The 16,736-nt window shown below is 41.2% G+C and overlaps 1 protein-coding gene across 1 annotated transcript in view; it reads left to right on the forward strand.

Moving 5' to 3' along the window:
- The window catches only part of PITPNB (phosphatidylinositol transfer protein beta), a 70,988-nt gene that overhangs the window by 36,567 nt on the left and 17,685 nt on the right, over positions 1-16,736 (forward strand). Inside the window, exon 8 of the mRNA XM_067539401.1 lies at positions 2,748-2,825. Within this exon, the coding sequence (XP_067395502.1) occupies positions 2,748-2,825 (78 nt within the window). The remainder of the gene's footprint in view (positions 1-2,747; positions 2,826-16,736) is intronic.

The raw sequence follows: 16,736 nt of genomic DNA on the forward strand, positions 1-16,736 counted from the left end.
AGATTGAGGGATTGATGGGGAAAGTTGATAATTACATAATAATTACAATAAAACAGCACATATATTCAGATTGTAAACTCTGTGGGCCAGGGACAATGTCTATCTTAATATAAGGGTGTCTGCTTCAGAAAGGGGCTCCTGAGTTGTATGGCTATGTAAATAATGTAACAATATGTAAATAAAGTAACAATAAAACCTTTGTCTGCAGGCAGTGGCGAAGTAGCTTGGGGGGTATCAAATACAAGTGAAAACAAAACCTTGTTCCAGACTGCCACAAAAGGATGCGGAGGAAAGATAGGAAGAATAGTAAGAGGCCAATATGGTTTCATCGGGAGCTCTTTAATGATCTGAAAATCAAAAAGGAATCCTTCAAAAAAATAAACAGGCAAATTGCCAAGGAGGAGGGAAAAGAATAGTGCAAGAATGTAGGGGGAAAAGTCAGAAAGGCAACTGCACAAAATGAGTTACACTTAGCAAGGGACAATAAGAGGTTCTTTAAATAAATTGGGAGCAAGAGAAAGACAAAGGGAAGTATAGGACCTCTACTTACCGGGGAAGTTAATTACTGGTACATTAAAAAAGCTGAAGTGTTTAATGCCTATTTTGCTTCAGTCTTCACTAAAAAGATTAATGGTGACCAGATACTCAAATATTAACAACAAAGGCAAATGCAGGCCAAAATAGCGAAAGAACAGGGTGAAGAACATTTAGATAAGTAAGTTGTATTCAAGTCAGCAGGGCCTGATGAAATTATTCCTAGGGTACATAAAGAACTAGTGGATGCCATCTCAGAACTGTTAGCAATTATCTTTGAGAAATCATGAAGGACAGGTGAGATCCCAGAAGACTGGATGAGGGCAAACCTAGTATTTGTCTTCAAAAAGGGGAACAAATAGGACCCTTGGGAATTTTAGATAAGTTAGCTGAACATCAGAAAGATACTGGTTCAAATTATTAAATCAGTTTCTAAATGTCTAGAGCAGCGGTTCTCAACCTTTTTTTCCCTGAGTACCACTCGGGGGAAAAAAAGGGGAGGGGACTTTTGGCGGCGGGGTTTCGCGGCGGGGAGGGACTTTTGGCGGCGCGCGGGTTACATGGGGGAAACAATGCCCTCTGCTGAAACCCTTCCACTGTTTGCCCCTTTTTGGCGGCAGGGTTTCGCGGGGGTGGGTGGGCACTTCCAGCGGCGGATTCAGCGGCGCTGTACGGCTCGCATACCACCCAGCCTTCTTCGAAGTACCACCGGTTGAGAGCCGCTGGTCTAGAGGATAATAGGGTTATAAGGAATACCTAGCATGGATTTGTCAAAAACAAATTATTCCAAACCAATGTAATTTCCTTGTTTGACAGGGTACTGGCCTACTGGATAGTAGGGAAGCAGGAGATGAGATCTTGATTTTAGGAATGCTTTTGATACAGTCCGACATGATAATCTCATAAGCAAACTAGGGAAATGTGGTCTAGATGAAATAACTATAAAGTGGATGCACAACTGTTTGAAAGAACATGCTCCTAGAGTAGTTCTCAAAGGTTTGCTGCTAAACTAGTGTATCTAGTGGGGTCCTGCAGGACTTAGTCCTGTGTTTGGTATTAGTCGTTATTTTCATTAATTTCGGATAATGGAGTGGAGAACATGCTTATAACATTTGTGGCTGACACTAACATAGGAGGAGTTGCAAGCACTTTGGAGGATAGGATTAGAATGCAAAACGACCTTGACAAATTGAAGCATTGGTCTGAATTCAACAAAATAAAATTCAGTAAAGACAAGTGTAAAGTACTTCACTTAAGAAGGCAATATCAAATGCACAACTTCTTCTTCTTACAGCTTTTCCTGCACTAAGCAGGGTCGCCAAAAAGGTTCATTATGGTCCTTCTCCATTTGATACGATCTTGTGTATCTTCTATCTTAAGTCCAACTACACACACTGCACAACTACAAAATGGGGAATAACTGGCTTGGTAGTGGTAATGTTGCAAAGGATATGGCGGTTGTAGTGGAACACAAATGGACTATGAGTCAGCAATGTGATGAAGCTTTGAAAAAGGCTAATACTATTCTGGGGTATATTAATACGAGTATCGTACAAAAGACATGCGAGGTTATTGTCCTGCTCTATTTGACACTGGTGAAGTCTCACCTGGAGTACTATGTCCAATTCTCAGTGCCACACTTTAGGAAAGATGTGGACAAATTGACGATAGTCCAGAGGAGAGCTATAAAAATGATACAGGGTTTAAAAAATCTGACCTAAGAGGGAAAGCTAAAAAAAACTATGCATATTTAGCTTTGAAAAAAGAAGACCGGGGAGGGGGAGGGTCCTGATAAGGCTTCAAATATGTTAAGAGCTGTTATAAAAAGGATGGTGATCAATTGTTGTCCATGTCCACTGAAGGTAGTACAAGAAGTAATGAGCTTAATCTGCTGGAAGGGAGATTTAGGTTAGATATTAGAAAAAACTTTCTAACTCTAAGGGTAGTGAAGCTCTGGAATAGGCTTCCAACAAAGGTTGTGAAATCCCCATCATTGGAAGTTTTTAAAAACATGTTGGACAAACACCTATCAGGGATGAGCTAGGTTTACTTGATTCTCCCACAGTGCATGGGGCTGGACTTGATGACTTTCGAGGTCCCTTCCATCCCTACCTTTCTATGAAAATTCAGTTTGGTAGTTTTAAAGTGTTGCTTTGCACTCTTGGTGATGTATGAGCTTTTCTTCTGACTGTCTAGCTTTTTTCTCTTTTCAGGACTATAAAGCTGATGAGGACCCAGTCTTGTTTCAGTCAGTGAAGACCAAGAGAGGACCTTTGGGGCCTAACTGGAAGGTATTGTGAGCTGATTTTACTGCCTTGCAAAGTCTTCATCAGCAGAAAAAGTAAACATTTGACAGCTCTTGAGGGACTTGAGGAGTTGATGGTGATTAAGTTAATACCAAGATGACAGGAATATACTTTCGTTTCTTTTCCTTTTCAAATCCAGTTAAACAAAGTCAGTGCATTTTGTTATGTTAGCAAACAAAATATACCCAGTCTGTCACTATTACAAAAACACTGTACTAATGTTAAAAATAGACAAGGTGATTTAACCTTTTGGGATCATAAGGTTAATTACGGAACTGTTGTATTGAAAAAAGTACTAACATTTTTGTTATAAAGGCACAGCTGAAATTCGCACTGCAGTGAATTCCACGTGAGTCATGTCCTAAAGACGCTGTCTGCTGATTGCCATTTGGAGTAATTTAGACCATAGTTTCTCAACCTGTGGGACTCAACCAGGGCTACGCGAGACACAGGCAGGGGATAGCCGGGGAAAAACAGAGTGAAGGGGAGGCGAGGGGCAGGTGCTGACTTCTGGGGAAACTGGGCGGCAGCCCCCTGCTTCCTGCCCAGTCACAGCTCCTAGCTGGGAGATGGGGGTAGCTGCCAGCTTCTGGGGTAGGCAGGCAGCAGCACCCCACTTCCTGCCCAGTCCAAGCTGGGAGGCAGGCGTCAGCCGCTAGCTTCTGGGGGAGGCGGGCAGCAGCTTCCTGCTTCCCACCGGGTCCCAGCTCCCAGGTGGGAGCCTGGTGGCAGCCTCCTGTGTCTCGCGAGCTGGGCTTGCAGCTGGCGGCAGCCATCTGCGCCCTGGCTTTGAGCCAAGGGAGAGTCTCCAGCGCCCTGGCTTGAAGATGGGCAGCAGCTGCCTCCCCACATACCCGGGTCCCAGCTGGCACGGAAGCCTCCTTTGCTTCAGCTCAGATTGAGTGGCAGTTGCCCACCTCCCAGGCTAGCATCCAGGTGGCAGCCGCCCTCCCTGGCTCAAAGCCCAGTGCCTAGAAAACTGATAGCCCCAGATTTTGCCAGTTACTCTTTTCCTGTCTCCCTTTCTCTCTCGCCCTCCTTCCCTGTCTCTCTCACCCCTTCCTCCTTTCAAATCTATGGCAAAAAATTTGGCGCAGCACTTTATATTCTCCAGCATTGGCATGCCACTCAAAGCCTCCTAGCTTTGGCCAATATCACCTTTAGCCCAGGTACATACTTGAGTTGTGCACCCCTGGTGGGGTGGTAATGCTATCCACACTAGATTTGACATCTGTCATATCACAGCCTTATATACTCAGCCCTTCTTCCAACATATGGCTCACATTAGTCTGTAAATATAAAATCCCGTGGAAAATTGAGTGTTGGGGTACTTATTAAAACTTTCAGAAGTTAGGGGGTACTTGCTACTTAAAAGGTTGAGAAACACTGGTTTAGACTGCAAGAGGCTATGATTGGGAGTAATTTTGTTTTTAAATTTGAAGTATCCCTGGGTACATCTGATGAGCAGCTAATTTAATTTTCTCACTAGAGAAAAGAATGAGTTCTTAGAACTCAACAAGGTATTTGGAGTCATCAAAGGTATTTGGAGGGGTGCTATTGGAAGGCTTATTTATCTAAATGTGCATATTTTATTTTATGAATACAAACATTTACTACACAACTTGGTAAACAGAAAAGTATACTTGCTGAAACGAGCTGAGTGATGGAAAGTTTTGTGGCAGTAGAGATGGTCAGGTACCAAAATGAAAACGCTGAAAGGCTTGTTAGGTTCTTTGTTCAGCATCCAGTGTAGAAAATTTGCCTTAAGGAATCCACATGCGGTCCCTAATAAGTTTCTAATACCATTTTGATGTAGAACCAGGGAAACTCAGTCAACATATTTTTCCTGTTTCCTATCCCCAAACATAAGGAAGAAGGAGATGCATCCCCTCCCCGATCCCAAAAGCCTCACCTACGTCTTACTTGTCAAACACACACATTCCCATGCCTGGCTGGCTGACAAGAGTCTCCACTTCCTCCTAGGCAGCATAAATAGCAAGGGACACACTAATAATAGGATTCAACAGGATATTTGTAGTCAGAGATCATAAAATTGAAGCAACTTTGATTCGAGGACTTGACATATCCCTTGGCTCCAAGATGGATGAGCTTTTCATGTTCTTCAGTTATATTAGCTCAGTTTATCCACATTTTCATTATGGCTTGTCTACATGACAGATACTAAAGCAGCACAGTTGTGGCACTGTACCACCATAATGTAGGCACTTGCTACGGCAATGAAAGGGGTTTTTCCGTCATTGTTGTTAATCTACCCCCTTGAGTGGTGATAGGTAGGTCGATGGGAGAATTCCTCTGTCAACTTATTGGTGTCTGCACCAGGCCTTTGGTTGGATAAACTGTCTCTTGCGGGTGTGGATTTTTTAACCCTCCCTGAGGAATGTAGATATGTTGGTCTAAGTTTTAAGTGTAGACCAAAGCTTAAAGAGCTGAAGACCCAAGAAGGCTAAGTTGATCACCTAATAGGAGCTGGTGGTGGTGGCTGTGGCTGTGGCTGTATACCCTGTTTTACAGCATGGTGAAAGAGTGGATCTCCTGGCAGTCAGGCTGGACAGATGCTGCAAAGCTGCCGTGTATTTGTCTCAATGCTGTAGCAGTAGTTTTGTGGCTCAGGAATGAGTGCTTGCCCAGGGAAGGGATTTCACCAGTAATGCCACATTTCCCACTGTACACTGGTTTGTGATATAAAATACTGACATTGGCTACTTGCTATTCCCAGGAGGAAAGATATAGAGACTTCAAAACATCAAGCTAGTGTTATAATTTAAACTTGTAACTTGGCGGCAAGGGCTTTCCACTACTATGAATCATGGATGTGGAAAGGTTTTTATAGCCAATTAATAACTTGTATTTGCACAGAAGGATTAGGTTTATCACCCAAAATTAATTGATTTTGCATTTAACTTCTTTATAGCCTCAGTAGAATCCAGGGGATTAAGGTGCCTTTTAGTAAATTGGCAACATGCAAAGTAACTTCTCTACCTTCGGCCAAAGGAAGAAAAACAATGTTAATGGATGCATCTTCCATTCGTTGGGGGAACGGATGGAACCAGCTATTAGAGAAGAGTAGACTGTGCCTGAGGGCTGACTGAGTTTTTCTGAGCATGTGGCAAGGCCTCTTTACAAAAGTTTCCCATGATAACAAGTGTTTATACTAACTCAGCCTAACCAGGCTCTAGGAAGTGGACAAAGAGCAGAATCCTCTGTAGTCCTCTTTGAAGATCAGCATGCAGATCAAAGCAACCTGTTGAGCACCCAGATTCTACAGTGATGGGCACTGTAGAAAAACCAAAGTGGAAACAATCCTCTAATGTGCGTGTGCCTTCCAGTACTCTGTAGTGTTCAATGTCCCAGTGAAACTTAGCAAGAGATGGAGATTTTATAATTCTAATGTACCGCTATTAGTCTGGAGCAATATCCTCCACTCCCTTTTCCTCAAAAAATGCTCATAGCCCATTTGACAGAATAGAATTAACTGGACATTTGATTTAGTTGTATTTACTAGTCCAACTACACTTCCACTGTTTTCAAAGAAGTGTGTACAGTATTATTGAAGACATTAAAAAGAATCACACACTTTGCTCAGAATGATATTCAAAGGCAGAGTAGTTCTGATGCCCATATCCCTGCATTAATCATTCCTGTAGCATGCTTTGGCTTTGCACTCTGAGACAGTTTGGATATATCAAGCTACTTAGAAATGATGAAAATTCATTCAAGTAAAAAAAAATATACATTTTGATGTAATGATCTCTCTGTTTGCAGATAATGTTTTCGTGAACTTAATTTAAATATCTTGTGATAAACATGAAATGAAATGTTGTGAATTGATATTTGGCTTCCTGTTGAACATTAAATGATGGATTAACCCAACCTTTGAAGTCAGGAGCATCAAGGAAGTAAGGATTTATTCAATGATTGCTCTGGAGATTTTTGCTTTAAGTTCTTTTTTTATCTGTAGATTGTTTAAAAAAATATCAAGTAAAAATGGCTTTCTCATCAGGAAGCCACTAGTTTGAATGTTAGAACTATTTCTTTGGAGGTGTCGTGTCTTTTATTTGTAAAGCATTACTGTAGTAAGTGCCTAGCATTTTAATCAGCTAGTCATAGTGCATCTGTGCTACAAAAGTAACTGTTTGAGCACTACTGAAAGTGTGTTGGGGCCCAATCATGTTCCAGGATGGTTTCTTCTTGCCTGCATGGGCCACCTTTGAAGAATTATTTCTGGACAAATACACGACAAAACCGATGATATAGCTGAGATATATGATGGTATTTTCAGTCTCTGGACATATGACCTAAACTCCTTCATAGATTTCCACCACAACTTTTACCATTACAACCCTCCATTAAACTTTCTCTAGAACATTCCCACACTAGTATCAACTTCCTGGACACCACAGTCAGCTTCATCAATGGAACCTACAGACAACTATATACAAGAAATCGACGGATCACCACACCTGCTTTCACAGATGCAACCACCCCAAACACACCACGACATCTGTTATGTACTGCCAGGCACTCAGATGCCACAGTAGATTCTCCAAGAAGGAACTGTGGGATATACACCTTAACACACTTAAAACTGTTTTCCCCAAACAAGGACACTTCATCAGAGAAGTAGATTGCATCATGGAATGGGCACCCAAATACCACAAGGGAACTCTCTTCAATACAGAAACAAAATTCCCTCCAACCACAGGCCCCTAGTTGTCACCTACCACCCCACATTGGAATCCATATGGGGGTGTCATCAGACAATTACAACCCATACTCAATGGGACCACATCCTCAAAGAAATCTTTCCTCAACCCACTCTTTTGGCCTTCAGACAACCACCACAATCACTCCAAGCTCATCGTCAGAAGCAAGTTCTCTACAGACCACCACACACCAACATAAAGCAGCGTCTGATCCTGCCAGAACAACAGATGCAAAACTTGCAGATCTATCTCCACGACTGCAATGATCAGTACCCCACACAATTTCCTTTTCAAGATCCAGGGGTCCTATGCATATCTATTGCAATATGTGGTGTAACTTCATCCAGTGAACTAAATGCCCCAATAAGAATGTGGGTGAAAGGAGACAAACACTATGTTCCTAAATGAACTCTCAGAAAAAAGATAAACAAAAACATCTCCTGTGAGTTAATACTTCTCACAAAAAGTCACTGCATATTTGACCTCACAGTCCTCATCCTCAAAGGAAACCTGCACAACGTCTTCAAAGATGAGCCTGGGAGCTTAAATTCATCACTTTGCTACATACTAAAAATCATGGACTGAACAGACACACTGGATTTATTCAGTGGTGTTGTAGCTACGTTGGTCCCAGGGTATTAGAGAGGCAAGGTGGATAAGGCAATATCTTTCATTAGACTGACGTCAGTCGATGAGAGAGACAAGCTTTCGAGATGCTCAGAGTTCTCCGTAGCTCGAAAGCTTGTCTCTTACCGAGTTGGTCCAATAAAAGAGATTACCTCGCCCACCTTATGTCTCTAAAAGAAAACATGATTTAAAATAACAAGGTTCCTTACCAAGTTATCTAAGTATACACCAGAGTTACAACGGTTCTGTTATGTAGTTATTGCATGTTTTTTTGTCTTATAACAGGGGTTACCATTTTGTATTTTGCATCAAATGTGTCCCATCCCTTCTAGTGCATTTGTTGAGCTTCAATGACTATTAAGGTATCTATTGTATAATCAAAGTATTTATATTACATATAAAAATACATTAAAAGAATGTGACTTAGGTTGCAAAGTCAAGCAGTTGGATGTTAAGTAATCCCAGATTTACAGTTGCCTTCACAACCTTAAATCTTGCCCCTTATGCATCCTATCTGTGCATGTGGAGGCTGTGATACTGTGGAAAAATCGGATGTGATCTTGTAATTAAAGGTTGTATCCTAATGCATGCACACAAAGGGTTAGCTTCTGTAATGGACCTCTCCCCCTTGAGTTACAGGGCTAACTACAGTAGCGGGAGAAAGCTGTTTTTCAAGTGTCGGGATGGACTGTTAGCACATATGCTAGTCTCAGAGGTTAGGGCAACTGGCCTTGCTAAATTTTCTCCCACCCTTGCTGAGGAAGTGGTAGTCCGAGAATGAGGGTGGAGGCCGGACAGGCTCCACGAGCCACATTTTAAATGTAGAAGAGCCACAGTTTGGCCACCCCTGGCATATTAGAATCTCATGCATTCCCTTACATATTCTGAATGTTCAGCAGTAACTTAGCAAGTGTATGGTTTGACACCGTTTTTAAAAACATTGTCCTTACACTTTGTCTTGATACTGAACTTTCTGCCCTAAATCAGCAGCAGCCTGCCCTCTGTCATATACTTGGATGGAATTTTTCATATTCTGATAAAAGTAACTAAAACATTTCACCTTGATCAAATTGGGAGAAATAAATGTCTCATCTCCATTGTTTTTCTCAGTACTTCCATCTTCTACATAGCAAACAATTCCGTCTCTCATCACTTCATTGAGAGTCTGACAATATTTGGTTTATTTCTTAGATTCAGCTTTTTAAAAGAGAGCCTCTAGCCTGCATGGTTGCCTAGAAGCTTGAAAACGTGCTCCCTACAGGCTCAAAAATCAGAAGACAAACAAAAACCCAACATTTATTTTTTTAAATTTCATTATTCTAAGCCAAACTCATGATTTTGGGCCTGACTTATGATTTTTGAATGCTGGGGATTGGCTGCTGAAACTTTCTAGTTTTTTTCCCTCTCTCCAGATGTTGACGCCTAGGTTGAAGACTTGTGCAGTTTCAGCACATAAAGCAAACATTGCATTTGTAATCTTCTGTTTATAAACAGAACATATGAGTCAATTCTGGATACACTTATTTACACTTACTACTGATAAGTAGTAGCTCCATAGTGAGAAATGAGTGTAGCAAATAAATGCACATAATTCAGCTCGTGTGTCCTATATTTTTAAATACCTAGAAAATGTCCAGAAAACCTTTTACTGTGTGCATGAATAACAAGAGCTGTCATACATTTAAAAGAATGTTAGTTTCAAAAAATAATCTTAGCCTCGTCTGGCATTCCACCTTTAAAAAGTCCTACTTTTGTATTTGCCTTAGATAGAAGAAATGAAAACTTATGGACTTTATATACTGACTGTTTGCTGTTCTAGCCATACACACAGCTTCTTATTTAGTTAAGTTATGTAGCCCAAATATACATTACTTTCCCCTAGGCTTCTTCTGCATACCATAGAGTAACTTAATATGCGTTGTTAAATTAAAAACATGGTTTGGCCTCTTAGATTTCATGTGTCTGGGTTTAAATGTAATCTAAGGAATCCAACAAAAAGAAAAGGTATGTTAAAAACATGGGAGGCACTTTGCATTTGCTTAGTAGTAAGGAGTATCACAAGAAAATATTCCATTTTGTGATACTCACATTTTTTGGGATTATTCTGATTTAATAATTCTTCTGGCTTACTAATAGCATTTCAGTGAAATATCTTCAAAGACTTTCTTCATATTAAAGATGCCTCCACTAATTGTGTTTCACATGTGATTGTTTCAGAGAATCTGTAATTTGCATCATGTAAACTAAAAAGTAATTCTTAGCACAATATCTGCTGGGGTTTTTAAGAGTTTGCAAGAAGTGCTTCAAACCTTATAAATTGTAGATAAAGAATACTATAAAAAATTTTGAAATTGAGGTGTTTGTAAATGTTGTAGTAGATGAACATAGATGAAAACATTGCTATAAAACAACCTACATATTCAATTTTAAAACTTGGCAGGCTTATAGTCAGCCAGAGGAGGAGCTAGGCAAAATAATTGCCAAAACTAAAATTGCTTAATTTCCCTTGAAAATAATTTATAATATTTTTCATTTGTTTCCGTCAAGAAATAGAATTTTTACATTTGCGTTTTTAATAGCAGAGTTTAATCTAAACATGGAAGGGAACAGACAAAATAGATCATAGCACTTCCATTTTAGGCAAGTTATTAAAAATACTGAGATTTTTGGAAGCAGAATAAATATTGTCAAGCAAGTTAGTTGAACTTCAGTTTGCCGTCACTTGCTGAATTGCCCTTCTATTCTAGAGGTCCAGAAAACAAAACAAACCTAATGTCAGTACAAATAATAATACAAGCTTAGATCAGTTTATCTGTTCTAATTAGAATCACTAATTTGAAGCCTAATGTTCAATTTCCATTGAAAATGTGTTTACTGAAGTACTTGCTGCTGTTCATTACATACTAACAAAACAGACATTATATGTGACTTCAGGGGTGTGAGAATAATGGGCTTCATAAAAGAGCACTTGTAACTAAGGTTCTATCAAACCAAAGCATTTAGACCAAAATACGACTTATCTTAGAACTGGCGTGGGGTGATGAATATCTTCCAAATTCCAAGATCTGGATTTGAATCATTAGTCTGTGGTTCACAATAACCACAAGATGTTGAGCTCTGCTAGTGCAGTTATGGCAAAGGGGCCATCAAATTAATGTGCAGCTTGTCATCAGTGAGGTGTGTGCACAACAAGTAACCAAATTTCACATTGATGTCAAGGTTTCTTTAAAGCTGAGCTAAATAACTCACTGTGCTCCTGTTAGTGAAGGGAGACATCAATAGGGAAACCTTAGTGAAGAGTACAAATCACATTTTAAAAAGTTCAGCCCTTCTTTCTCTCTGAAGTCCATTTCTGATGTAAAGCCTACCATGCACGCAAATGGGAGTTATATAAATCATTACATAATTTCACTGCCAGAAGCACCTAAGTATTACTTTCAGCTTACCAATTTTACTGTTTGTAAACATGTGATAATGAATGGTGTGGAGTTGAGTAAACGTATGCACAGTTCTGTAATCATGCATTTTTACATTGCAGGAGCCTTGGATCCATATGTGTGTTTGAGTTGTGGCGCCCTGCTTTTGTTTGTAGGCATTTTTGTTGCTTTAAATTTGTTCTTCAGCTGGACTTGTGCTTTGACTTATTGCTTTTGTGCAGTTGTTTGAAAATGCCAAAATAACCTTTCTACTTTTCAGTAAGCTATATTTTCCAAACTCAGGACTAGTCAGCTAAAGTGATGCCCCAGGCTGAAGCCTCTCCCCTCTTGGAACTCTTTAAAGAGTTAAACACCCGATACACTGGGCTTTTAAGTTAATTAAGCAATCTTAAAACTCATCCTGGAAACTGGCTTCAGTGTACTTAAAAACCCCTAAACAGGGTGTTAACTTCCTGTTCCTCAGTGCTGATTACTAATGGTAAGAGAAGTGATCAGCAAACAGCCATCTTCTCAACTAATTTTGACTGATCTGAAATAGCTTCTGTGGTAGGGTGATCATACGTCCCATTCTTAGGCCCTCTCACAGGAGTCCCATTTTTTCTTAAAACTAGGCAAATTGTCCTGTTTTCTACCTCCTGATCAGTACCAGGTTTACAATGGTGCCAAAGCACAGGGCCCACACTCAGAAGGGGCCCATATGATGATGGCTGTGGTGCTGACGGGTTGTGTTGGCCAGATCCCTGCCTGCCAACCGCCTGTCCACCAGCAGTCAATGGCGGGAAGGAGGATCGGTCCAGGGGATTTTTATTAATGACCTGGAGGATGGGGTGGATTGCACCATCAGCAAGTTTGCAGATGACACTAAGTTAAAGGGAGTGGTAGATACATTGGAAGGTAGGGAGAGGCTACAGAGTGACCTAGACAAATTGTTGTCCTTGTTGAACCTCATTAGATTTCTTCTGGCCCAATCCTCCAGAGTCCTGCACTTAAGACGGAAGAATCCCATGCACTGCTACAGACTAGGGACCGACTGGCTAGGCAGCAGTTCTGCAGAAAAGAACGTGGGGGTTACAGTGGACAAGAAGCTGCACATGAGTCAATAATGTGCCCTTGTTGCCAAGAAGGCTAACGGCATATTGTGCTGCATTAGTAGGAGCATTGTCAGCAGATCAAGGGAAGTGATTATTCCCCTCTATTCGGCACTGGTGAGGCCACATCTGGAGTATTGTGTCCAGTGTTGGGCCCCCTGCTACAGGAAGGATGTGGACAAATTGGACAGAGTCCAGCAGAGGGCAAAAAAAAAAAATGATTGGGGGCATGGGCACATGACTTAAGAGTTGAGGCTGAGAGAACTGGGCTTATTTAGTCTGCAGAAGATAAAAGTGAAGGGGGATTTGATAGCAGCCTTTCCAAAGAGGATGGAGCTAGGCTGTTCTCAGTGGTGGCAGATGACAGAACAAGGAGCAATGGTCTCAAGTTGCAGTGGAGGAGGTCTAGGTTGGATATTAGGAAAAAAAATGTCACTGGGAAGTACTGTAATGGGTTACTTAGGGAGGTGTTGGAATCTCCATTTTAGAGGCTTTAAAGGGCCAGCCCTGGCTGGAATGATTTAATTAGTCCTTTGAGTAGGGGGTTGGACTAAATGACCTCCTGAGGTACCTTCCAACCCTCATCTTCTATGATTCTATGGGGGCGGGTGTTCAAGGTTGGTGGCGGGGTGAGGCTGCTCCCCGTGCTGGTCCTCAGACAAGCCCCTGGCCACCCACTGCGTGCTAGCCCTGGGTCTGATCCTGACTCGTCTGGCAGCACCCCGCCCCTAAGCCTGCTCTCCGGCCAGTGCTGGCTGCGAGCTACAGTGGCTGGTCAGTGCGAGCAAGTGGTGGCCTCAGGCTGGGTGGGGAGTCTGGGAAGATGCGGTGCCAGGTACCAGCAGAGGCAGGCCTGTTCCTGGGTTCCATGGAGGTTGGAGAATGTCAGGCAGGGCAGTTCTGTCAGGTGATCACCCTCTGTGTGTGAGAAAGGGGTAAGGGGGGGGGGGGGTGTCAGTCACCCCTCCCCATGTATGTGTGTGGAGGGGGTAGAGGTATGCATGTCCCCGCTGACCATTTTTGTGTGCCCCCCACACACAGCCTCCGGCCAGCTCTGCACGCACCCTTCCCCCCTCCAGTAATTTTACCAGGTGTTCTGTACGCAGCATAGGAAAATATGGTCACCCTACTCTGAGGCCACAGATCTGAGTTTTGCAATCCTTAAAGGATTCAGTGTAAGTTGTCTGTTGAAAGTGGGGGTCATGTTTAAGAGAACATATTTCTGTTATATGCCATAACCAGCAGGCTCTGTGAACAGAATGATGAGGCAAATCACAGTGCAGTACCACAGGCTTTTATTCACTCTCTTGAAAAGGCTCAGTGCTTTGGGTTTGTCTTTACGTTACCAGCCTGTCTTTTGGGGGCCTGACTGATTTTTTCAATGACCAAGAGGGCAATGTGAAGAATTTGAATTTATTTTTTTTGTTTGTCACTCTTGTATTTTTATGCTGTGAATGTGCTGGAGAAGACAATCCTCCCTCCCCACTGTAGACAGCAGAGGAAGCTTCCCCATTAAAATGCCTCATTCTTAATATGGAGAGAGCAGCTTTGTGTGAGAAGGGAGTTATCACCGTAGCCTTCCAACCTGTTGTCTCTAAGGCTGCTAGCCAATTAGTGCATTTTGTGAGGAGCACATCTGGCCCACTGGGATTATTCATGTAATTCTGGGAACTGTCCACTCACTGGAAATAAACTGCAATATTTCAGTATTTTAATTAAAGTATAAATCATGTTTGTCAAGCATGAATAAGTAGAAATGTTACTCTATTTTGATATCCTAAATCTTGACTTTTTCTCCCCAGGTAATACAGGTTACCTGTTACTTCAGAATTCTTTTTAAACTAACTTATTTTGTTTCACCAGAGAATTGCTGTCAGAAGTGTAAATTTAAAGTCCAGAGTTTCGTTGTTAGGCAAGTAGAAAGAAAACAGCATGCAGACTAATCCCATGAAAAAGAAAGAGCTAGTGCTGTAATTCTCTTCTAATCAGGCCTTGTTAAGTAACTGGTATTTTATGATGCAATGAAATACTGTTACTACATAATAAGCTGCTACAAGGTGAAACATCACAAATTGCTTTGCTCCTATCTTGTATGACTGTACCGCTGAGACTTAGGGAGGTCTTTCCTCAGCTTTTAATTTAAAAAAAAAAAAAAGCCCAAGGTGTAGACAGGCTAAGATAGGAATCTTGGATAAGTCAGTGTAGTGCTGCACTTTTACACTTGAAGACAGGCTTTATCTGTTACTCACCTGGTCACAATACCACTTTTTAACCACCATAGTTTTATAAAAAAAACAAAATTACGTGTGTGTGTGTGTGTGTGTGTGTGTGAGAGTGAGTGAGTGAGTGAGAACAAAATTAATGGATATATGTGTTACCACCAACAATTTACATATATTTTGCTGTAACTAGTATTGCAGGAGGCAGGTGCTAGGCAGTCACAATAGTAGCTTTTCAGTTAAAGTTGTAGGACAGTTTCTATTATGTTTGTTTTTTCCCAACCCACCCACTCCCCATTTCTGAAAACATGTTTTCTTCTTCGGCACAGAATTTGCTACCTTGTTGTTCTTTGCCAGAATATATTTTCATAGAGTGGGGTTAATTGGCCAAATTGTTTGTCCTGGCACTTTAAGTGGTGGTTTAGCTCCTTCTGAAATGTCTTTTTTGTCCACTCATAACATGGGAACAATGTACTGTAAAATCTACAGCTTTGTCTAGTCCAGAATCCTCAAGGAGAGCAAGTAAGCTGGAGTGCAAGAGTCCTTAGTCACCAGAGGTATTCTCCATGGGTGTGCAAGCCTCCACAAATAGTCAGCAGGCTACAAACTCTGTTCCACCTAATCTGAGCTTTTCACTTAAATGTTTTTAACCAAATGCTAGGCTTGTAAGTTTGTAGTGGAGAATTTTAGGAGCTACAGTATATCACCTCCTTCCAGCTATTCTTCCTCGCTACAGCTGGCACAGCTCCAGTAATTCCTGACCGCTGCATCTCTTGCTGCAGGGAGGGCAGGTGATGGTGCGTAACTCTTCATTCCCCTCAGTTCAATCCCCTGCGGGGCCCCACTCTCCTCAATCCCTGAGCCTGACCCTTTCTTGTCATTCCTATGAGATGAAGACTCAGTGGGTCTGATGGCCTCTTGCCAATACTGCTGGTCATTAAGGAGACTGGGGCGCCTCTACCTGACATACTCCTGCACCAAAGGTATGAATATTAAAATTTGCACCTACAATTAGCTGAGTGCAAACAGACATACAGATTGTGCTTAAAAAAAATAAAAAAAGACACTGGCTGAAAATGTAGCCCTCTAATACCATTTCCCAGGAAAGGAAGAAGGGTCTGACAAACGTGTCTGTCTGTACTGCACTGTGTACGCGCAATAGGTGAGAGAGACTGCTGTTCTAACAAGTGTAATGCTTAACTGCCTTGGTTCTTGGGTTTTATGCTTTGTTTTCAATGGAGTTTTGTGTTACGAAATTTGGAGAAACTAACCTGGGTTTCAAGTGGTAAATGCAATTTTCCATACATTGTCAAATGGGGGTTAATATTCAATGGGACATTGTCAGGTCAAATTTGTGAAAAATGAGCTGTTACAAAAGCAATAAAAATATTTTACATGACTCTTTTTAGTTAAGTGGAAGTATTTTCAACAAATATTGCCTTATAGTGCATTAGCTACCCAAATAGTGCAGAATTGTTATACTATTGAAGAACCAGAAAGGGCAAATGATTTTACCTTTATTTTTAAACCAAAACAAAACCCACCACAGTACTCTATTTTTCACTGTCCAAGATGGAATATCCAAAAAATAACCTACTCTTGGCATAAATCATGACAAAGAAATGCAATTTTAAATGATTTCAGATTTAATTATAAGACATATTTGTAACGGAGGTAAAGTTGTTTTTAAAATATGGCTTTTAACCTGACAGTGTCTTATTAATTCTTGGCGTGCTGCATGTTCAAAGTGTAGTACAACCATTGTCTAAGCCTTAAAATGGTGATTTGCAATAATAATGCT

The sequence above is a fragment of the Emydura macquarii genome, unplaced genomic scaffold (genome assembly GCF_026122565.2).
Source record: "Emydura macquarii macquarii isolate MOO-44397 ecotype Brisbane River unplaced genomic scaffold, CSIRO-AGI_Emac_v2 contig_554, whole genome shotgun sequence".
NCBI classification, from domain to species: Eukaryota; Metazoa; Chordata; order Testudines; family Chelidae; genus Emydura; species Emydura macquarii.